The sequence below is a fragment of the Gobius niger genome, assembly GCF_951799975.1.
Source record: "Gobius niger genome assembly, chromosome: 15".
Lineage (NCBI taxonomy): Eukaryota > Metazoa > Chordata > Actinopteri > Gobiiformes > Gobiidae > Gobius > Gobius niger.
In genome coordinates, this window is record NC_136866.1 from 15,282,619 (window position 1) to 15,290,561 (window position 7,943).

The window sequence follows — 7,943 nt, forward strand, 5'->3', positions numbered from 1 at the left end:
TTTGTCATTTTCCCTTTGTTGCTGTTGTGGACAGGTGCACACAGTTACTGTCCCTCTGACCAAAAGCATGTGTGTCCTCTTGCCTGTTGGAATGGACAGATGGTGCACACAGCGATCACATGGAAGTGCAAGATGTGGGGTCATGGGCGAACTTCAAATTGTGGAAGATTTGAATATGAGGTTTATTTTGTCTTTTTGGTTATAAAAATAATTGACCCCTGTGTGCTTTTAAAAGAAAATGTTGTTTCTTTGTCGATAATACCCCCACTTCTCACAAATAAGGCCTCAACCTTTTTTTTTTTTTTTTTTGCTGCAGTATCACTTATGTCCACTTGATGTCGCCATTGCGTCTCTAGGTAGGTGATTTTATTTATTTATTTTTGGCCCTGCTCCTTGTCCTGCAGGCGTCGCTCTATCCCCGTGTCTTTGCCAAATTCAATCCCACAATCCTTATCCACGGCGGTGTATTCATTTGAATGGTAAAATCGCCGAAGCCCAGCAAAGCAAGCGACATTGACAGCCCCAGAAGTTGTGAGAAAGTTCGACATTTTTTCTTGCGATTTGGGATAGCGCGCGCGGGATTATCTCCGGACTGCTTGCAAAATGAATCGGTTAGTACACGCTTTGTCTGTTCGCATTGTCTTTACAGAGCGTTTGATGTTATTGTGGGTGTAACGAAATGATCAAAGAGTCGATGTGCTAACAGGCTAGCGGGGGTTAGCTCCCATTAGCATGCTACTAGCGGCCCAGCTACTTTTCCCCTGTGGCTGTCTTCACGCTTGAGCTAACTACATGCCGAAAGTCGCGGCTAATTATTGTTGGCGATGTAGTTTTTGTTATTGTGCACGTCTGATGGCTGATCTGTTAAGTACAACCCAAGGAAAGCTGACCTAATGTAACTTACCTTCAGCCTTTTTATGACTTGTGGTGATATTAGCGCAGTTGCTACTGTACATGTTTTGTTTGTGCAGCCAACGCCTCTCGCCGTAAGGTAAATCCAAACCTGTCTGTGTGTGTTTCTTTTTAAGCATTTGATGGTGTGAGTTTGTTCTTTCACGAGAGGTCTTGATAGTCTTAAAGTATCTAGCCTTCTACGGATTTTTGCTGGCCTTTTGATTCTTTATTTTTGTAGATCTAGAGCTGGTAATGGAATAACTGATCAAAGATGGATTTACTAAATTGTTCCTGGATAAATGCTACCCACATAGTGTTTAAGAAGTCAAGCCTCGATCACATCATTTGGTGCCTTTTATGGCTTTAAGTACATATTGTTTTACAGTTTCTGAGCAATGAGCTGTCTAACTGCTGGACTCGTCATTCAAGTTTGTTTGTTTCCCCACAGTGTCTCATATTATGGCAGCTGGTAAGCATGTCTGTCAACGGGACTTCTTCAAGATCGACTGCAAACCACCCAATGGCCTTCTGCGACCCTGCCTGCATCCCTCCGCTGACAAGAACATGAAGCAGGTTTGCGGTCTAATAATGGAACTCTTTCTCATAGTTAATCAGTAGTGTTATTTGGTGTGAGCGTGTAGTGTTGTATCCGGTAGTGCCCTCAACCCCTATCCCTTTTGTTTTAGGTGGATAATAGAAATGATGAAGATTTAGATAAGGAAGGGTGAGTCTTCAGTGTGTTTTGGGTTTGATAACAAGACAAAATCTTCCAGTTAACAGATTTTTCATGTTTTGCTACTTGCATGCTAATGTTTTTCATATGACTTTTGTTCGGACAGATTCCGTGTGCACTGTGTGTCCAGTTCAGACAAAGCGAAAAAGTTGCCACCTTGCAAGAGGAAGGGTTGTCCATTGGAGGTGGTGGGCGTCAAGCTGCACCGCAGAGCGTCCGATGTAGGCCGTGCCCGCGCCCCCGGCATGGCCAACAAAGAAAATGAACTGACCTGCTCCGATGACACTCGGGGCCTTTATCACAGTGACAACCATGGGCTTCCAGTAGGCACTGCAGAGGTGTCAAAGATGGCCGGCGCCAGCTCCAAATATACTGACTTGAATGAGGTTTGTATCATCAAAAAGGACTTCTTCATTGATGCATTACGTGTAAAACATTGTCACCCAACACTACATTGTGCTAAAACGTGACCAACTCCATGTACTTGTAACTAAAATAGTATGTGACACACTGCTGACACAGTAGCCAACAACTGCTGTTGAGTACTTACACAAAACACTACACTGCAAAACCATAACAAGTAAAACTGTCAGAGTGATTCGGAAGAGCCCATATTGAATGGAAGTCCAAGGTTGTAGGTTCTTAAAGGTCACCTCTTGTAATTGTAATGTCATTTCAATCTTTGTTGAAGTTAATGTAATTGTTTTTCTATTTATGAAGATGTCAAAGGACCATGAAGCAATGACTCAAGTCTTATTTGGAAGAAGTCTTAGACTAAAAGTTGCACTAAGCCTTTGGCGAAGAAACGCTATTGAGTTTGTGGCCTACCTAATCAGGTAAAACACTGAGATAATATTATTTAATTAAACAAACTTGGGTTTAACAATATGTTTTATTGTTCAGAATCCAGGACTCAGGAGTGTTGCTTGACTGCTTACCTGTCTTAACAAATAAGTGAGTAGAACAAAATTAATATCCTGGTGAGACACTTGCAAGAGCTTATTTTTATTTAGATGATTGTATATTTGTATAGATCATATAATACATTATGATCTATACCAGTCTAATGTACTGTAGTGTTCTATTTATTATGTTAGTCTAAGTAAAATGTGTTTGATATCTGATATGATAAAAAAAAAATAGAATCTACATCCAATCCATTTCCCCACTTTTAATTCTCATGTTTCAAATCTCAGTGGAAATGTACCATTTATTTTTCTTTCTCTTGTCAGCCTTCAGGCAGAAGCATCATGTTTATCACTTGGCTGCTGTGTTGACCTCATGCCCCAAGTGAAACTGATCCTCTCCAGTAAATATGAAGAGTAAGTGTCAGGCAGTAAAAGGGAATGGGCATGTACTGTTTACTCCGTACAGTGATCACATCACAAGATGTTCTCAAAATAATTATTGACATGTATGAAAAAATACTGAATATACTTTTTTTTGTGCCAATTTTTTGTGGCAGTTGATCAAAAAAATGTGCAAGTAATCTTAAACTAGTCTGGGCTACATTAAAAAATGGTTGCTTGATTTACTATTTTTTTCTTTTTGCTGCTGTTTTTGTTTTATGATACTCTGGAAAATACAGCAATATTCAAAGAGCTTTTTCAATATGATCATGTAGATGATTTAGTGCCCCGCTCTACTGCATATATGCCTTAAGTCTCTTAGAAACATGCAGTTCATACGACTCCTGGATGGTGTTCGAGAAGAGCTGCTTGTTTGTACACAGGGTCCCACTGGCGTATGAATGAGAGTGTGAATGGGTGAGTGGTTTCTTGACGTAAAGTGCTTTGAGTGCCTTTATGTTGGTGCAAAGGCTCTTAAAAATTGAGACCATTTTGATGTTTATGCAACATGAGAATGGCAGTCTCTAAAAGTAAAAGACTTGAGAGACTGGTTTTTAATATATTCTTTTTTTTAGGCACTTATCGGTGGGTTTACTTTGGGTTCAAGCCGTCATCAGGAAATGGTGGCCTGAACTCTCCAGGAAAGACAAAAGACTGCAGGACAGTTGCACTGAAGAAAGGTGAGAAACTTCTTTATAGAGGAGCCAACTAAGAAACCGTAGTAAAGAAATAACTATAACTGTTTATGTTGTAGGAATATTGATTTCATGAAGCAGCGGCTAAAAGACTTGTGGAAGGAGGGTTCCCGATTATGTGTGGTCCCAGGATCTACAGGAGATCTTGCCAAGGTTAAGAGACATTTCTTATAAAATTTGCTGTATTTTAAGGAATTGAAGAATAAAAGCTTATAAAGTAAAGCATCAACATAGATTAATACAAAAGTGTTTTACAACAATTGCCCACTTCAATCACAATCTTCAAACTTGTCAAAATCGTGCTTAGCAACTAGATTAAATGGGACTAGACAAAGGTCTTTCTTTTGGTCACATTTTAATTATTTTTACTAAACCATAGAGACTTTGTCTCTATTAAGTTTGGCCTTGAACTTTATACCTTCCGGTATAGAAAGAAAGAAAGAAGTTGATCAGTTGTGACTTGTCAAAAGCCAACCATTTTACTTTTGAATACCTCATGAAGTTAATTTTTTATCTTGATGTTGCAGGCGATCGAGGCTTATCTCTCTCAGCTGCCCTAACAGTCCTCATGTCGCTCTGTAAGGATGTGACCACTACTGCCAGATCACAGCTGTTTGCAGCTCATAACCACACCCGACAAATGGACTGGATCTTTTTGACTTTATGCTCAAAAACCTGACTTTTCCGAGTGCTCCCTTCAAGTGGAGCTGGAGACACTAAACTCTTGGCCATGTGAGCCAGTCTGCTTAAAACAAAGCAAATACCGAACCTGCTTCACATTGAAGTGGACCGTCTTGTGAAGGAGCAAACAGTGGACCTCCATGAGACTGGGTGTATCGCTCTATGAAGTGCCAATATCTCACATCACTCTTGCCATGGTATGACAAATGCACATGTGGATGTATCAACTGCTCCAATGTTTTCAATCAGGAACTGAAAGTGTCTTAAGTTATAAGAGTTTTTCATTTTTATTATGCCTGTTCGTATGACAGTTGACTGTATGGTGTATGAAATGTAAAAAGTGATTCTTTTAATCTTTTAAATAAAAAAATAAAATTCATGACTCATTTTGTTTTATTTGGAAATGTTTTGAATTGCACTGCTCCTGTTATACTGCACTTTCACCTCTCTACACAATAATCTAATTCAATAGTGTGCACCTGTATCTATGTAAAAGGCGGTTTGAACAAATGTGGTAAACCCAGGACCCACAGTGCACTAGCTTCTTTTGTTGACATGGGAGGGATGCTGTTTGCGTGCCTTTCAGCTCACAAAAGTAAACAATAGAGCGGAACCATATGACAGATAGCTATGTATACAAAGCCTACAGTAAATCTGAATTCAAGTTTTCAACTAAATAGTAATGAAGAATAGGGCTGTTGAACAACCACAAATTAATTCCTCTACCAAAAAAACAGTTTACAATCACAAAATTATTTGCTTCTATGTTGAAAAAGAAATTGAATTAAATTTTGGATTTGCCTTAAAAGCAGTAGAATAATTGACAACAATAATAGAAATTATACTTAGATTACAATTAAGAATATATCATATTTTGCTTATTTTTAATAAAGTTTTTTTTTTTGACAGGACGTGACGTCACTTTTCGCATAGCCAGCTGATGCGCCCAGTGTTGCGTTTTCGCTCTGCCAGAGAATACATGTCAACTTAAGCCCGTTTAGACAAGTCTTTACTTCTGTTAGCACGACATTATGCTGTTTAGAGAAAGGATACCGCTATTATGGCTTTTAGTGCAGGCTACGCTCGTCGTGACGTGGTGTTTTAATGCAGAAATGGAGACGGGGCCTAGCGCAGGTGTATTCGCACAGTCCAACAGTGATCGCTTCAAAATCGAGGGAAGAGCCATCGTACCCGGGTTCAAACCACAGGACTGGGTCTTCTCTGCTCGGGTGCTGGTGGAAGGGGAGGAATATGTTGGCTTTTTGAGGTAATTCACCATATTGCTTCTTGTTCGCCATGTTTGACTAGCATTAGCCTAGCCACAAGTATGCTAATCGGTCTGTTTCCTCCTTACGCCAAATGAGAAGCTTTTGGACAACAGCTGCACTTCAGCAGATGGTCGAGCAGAGCTGTCCAGACTGATTTACAGATTAGTCAAGTAACCAACAAATAGTATAGTAGTGAAATTGGATGTAATGCCCTGGTGTTGTGTTGGTGTTTCCATAACAATGCTCTCCAGAGATAACCTTGTTGTTGAGACTACCTCAGGTCATATATTACTGAAAACAATGAATGAAAAAAACAAGTAAAGTAGTTAAACAAGAATGCGTTTACTACAATTGAAAACATCTGGAACATTTGTATAATATTTGGGCATTACAGCTGATGATGAAAACGCTTTTTATCATCAGAGTCAGTCAACAAGTGTGTGATTCTAAAATAGATGTCTTTACATATTCCAATATACCTACATAACTTTAATCCCTGCACAATATTATTTGAGTTGCACCATGTTTTTATGCTTTTGACGAAACATGCCATTTAACACAGAAATATATATGCTTTTAAAATGTATTACAGATGCATTTACAGTTTTATCTTGATCACAGAACTGATGGGAGCTTTGCGGTGAACGACATCCCCCCGGGCTCTTACGTTGTAGAGATCATATCACCCACCTTCAGGTTTGATCCAGTGCGTGTTGACATCACATCCAAGGGCAAAATGAGGTACCAATCACACCGTTAACTTTATCACCATTGTCTTTTATTTGTTAAACAGCACTTTGTTTTTTTTTCCTTTTCTACAGAGCTCGTCTGGTGAACTACATCAAGACGTCTGAAGTCATCCGGCAGCCGTATCCTCTCCAGGTCCGGGCTTCTGGGCCTCACAGTTACTTTGTGAAGAGGGAGACGTGGGGTTGGACGGACTTCCTCATGAACCCAATGGTGAGGCACGGTTGTAACTCAAATAAAAATAAAAATAAAGTAATTCTGTTAAACTTGTATTGAATGGTGGTTTTGGGGAAATGCTAGCGTACAAACAGCACTGTCATATCCACATTTTATTTTGTTTAATAAAATGTTTGAATTATTAAAACACACAAACTGTGCAGGAGCCCTATAATATTGTTAGCATTAATATTCATTAATAACAAAACTTGCATCTCTTTCTGTAGGTGATGATGATGGTCCTCCCTCTGCTGATTATTGTCCTTCTGCCTAAAGTTGTCAACACCAACGACCCAGAAATGAGAAAGGTACAAACTTTCATGCAAATCTGACTTCAACTGTTGTGATTGCTATTTAGTATTATTGGCATAAGATGTGAAGTAGTACTTTTGTTCCGCAATGTTTTGTAAAAATCTAAATGGAGCCCTCGGCAGGACCTCAGCAGAACAGCCCTGCAGTAGCTCTTCAATAGAAAACTAAATTAAAGTAACTGCAAAGGGGCTCTAACGTCACGGTTATTTATTTATATCCACCTTCGTTGCCTCGGGGCCTCTTCATTCATGCTGCCCTCATAACTCTATTTCCTTTCTTGCAAATATTGCCAAGAGTCATCTCATACTTTAAATGCCAAACCAGTATTGAACCAATAACGATAAGCTTCCTCCTTCCTCCATACTGAACTCATATTTGCCCTGGCAGGAAATGGAGCAGTCCATGAACATGCTGAACCCCAACCCTGAACTGCCCGACGTCTCTGAGCTGATGACCAAGCTCTTCTCTGGCTCCAAAGGCTCCAGCAAAACCGGGGCAAGCAGCAAAGGCACGAGACCAGCTGTCAAACGGAGGTAGTACTGTGCTCTGCCCCCTGCTGGAAATGCTATGGAAGCAAGATTTTTAAGTGTCATTTGCCCTTCTGGGTCTTTTGTACAGTTTCGTTATTAAATATTGAGCACATTTGGACTTGTAATGTACAATTGGAAAAAGGTTTTGTTCTGCACTGAAATTCTTAACATTGCTAATCTTAATGAACATAATATCTGTGACACCGCTCAACATTTACTGTGCTAACTTAATTTCCTTTCAGCTGCTACTTCCTCTACCTGATATAGAGCATATATACATATTCATAGTTTTTGTTTGTTTCTGGAAAAACTGTAAAGCAACTGTGAATGAAGATGCATTGAAATTTTAAGTCTGATAAGATCTTATTTAAAACAGATTAATAAATTGTGATGGTATATAAAATGTGTTTTATTCTTATGAAAATGATTTGAAGGTAATGTAATGCTCTGGACAGTATATGATGAGATATCTTTGCTGTTTCTCCTCAGAAACACATCCTTACAGAACAACTTATAAG

The 7,943-nt window shown here is 39.3% G+C and overlaps 2 protein-coding genes across 2 annotated transcripts; both read left to right on the forward strand.

Moving 5' to 3' along the window:
- Nucleotides 1-431: 431 nt before the first annotated feature.
- katnbl1 (katanin p80 subunit B-like 1) lies at nt 432-4,686 on the forward strand. Its single transcript, XM_079572818.1, has 10 exons — nt 432-611; nt 1,343-1,467; nt 1,581-1,618; nt 1,734-2,013; nt 2,348-2,463; nt 2,531-2,581; nt 2,860-2,949; nt 3,552-3,656; nt 3,731-3,824; nt 4,199-4,686. Exons 2-10 carry the CDS (start codon nt 1,354-1,356, stop codon nt 4,229-4,231), a joined length of 921 nt encoding a protein of 306 aa, XP_079428944.1. The 5' UTR covers nt 432-611; nt 1,343-1,353; the 3' UTR covers nt 4,232-4,686.
- Nucleotides 4,687-5,274: 588 nt separating this feature from the next.
- emc7b (ER membrane protein complex subunit 7b) lies at nt 5,275-7,781 on the forward strand. Its single transcript, XM_079572840.1, has 5 exons — nt 5,275-5,619; nt 6,242-6,361; nt 6,442-6,580; nt 6,811-6,891; nt 7,283-7,781. Exons 1-5 carry the CDS (start codon nt 5,384-5,386, stop codon nt 7,430-7,432), a joined length of 726 nt encoding a protein of 241 aa, XP_079428966.1. The 5' UTR covers nt 5,275-5,383; the 3' UTR covers nt 7,433-7,781.
- The last annotated feature ends 162 nt before the right edge of the window (nt 7,782-7,943 follow it).

Bases quoted from the DNA above. Each gene is read 5' to 3' on its own strand.
- katnbl1 (XM_079572818.1), top strand. From the start codon at position 1,354: ATGGCAGCTGGTAAGCATGTCTGTCAACGGGACTTCTTCAAGATCGAC. The intron at 2,582-2,859 runs GTGAGTAGAACA...TTCTCTTGTCAG, and splicing joins TTACCTGTCTTAACAAATAA to CCTTCAGGCAGAAGCATCAT. The intron at 3,657-3,730 runs GTGAGAAACTTC...TTTATGTTGTAG, and splicing joins GACAGTTGCACTGAAGAAAG to GAATATTGATTTCATGAAGC.
- emc7b (XM_079572840.1), top strand. From the start codon at position 5,384: ATGCTGTTTAGAGAAAGGATACCGCTATTATGGCTTTTAGTGCAGGCT. The intron at 5,620-6,241 runs GTAATTCACCAT...TCTTGATCACAG, and splicing joins GAATATGTTGGCTTTTTGAG to AACTGATGGGAGCTTTGCGG. The intron at 6,362-6,441 runs GTACCAATCACA...CCTTTTCTACAG, and splicing joins ACATCCAAGGGCAAAATGAG to AGCTCGTCTGGTGAACTACA.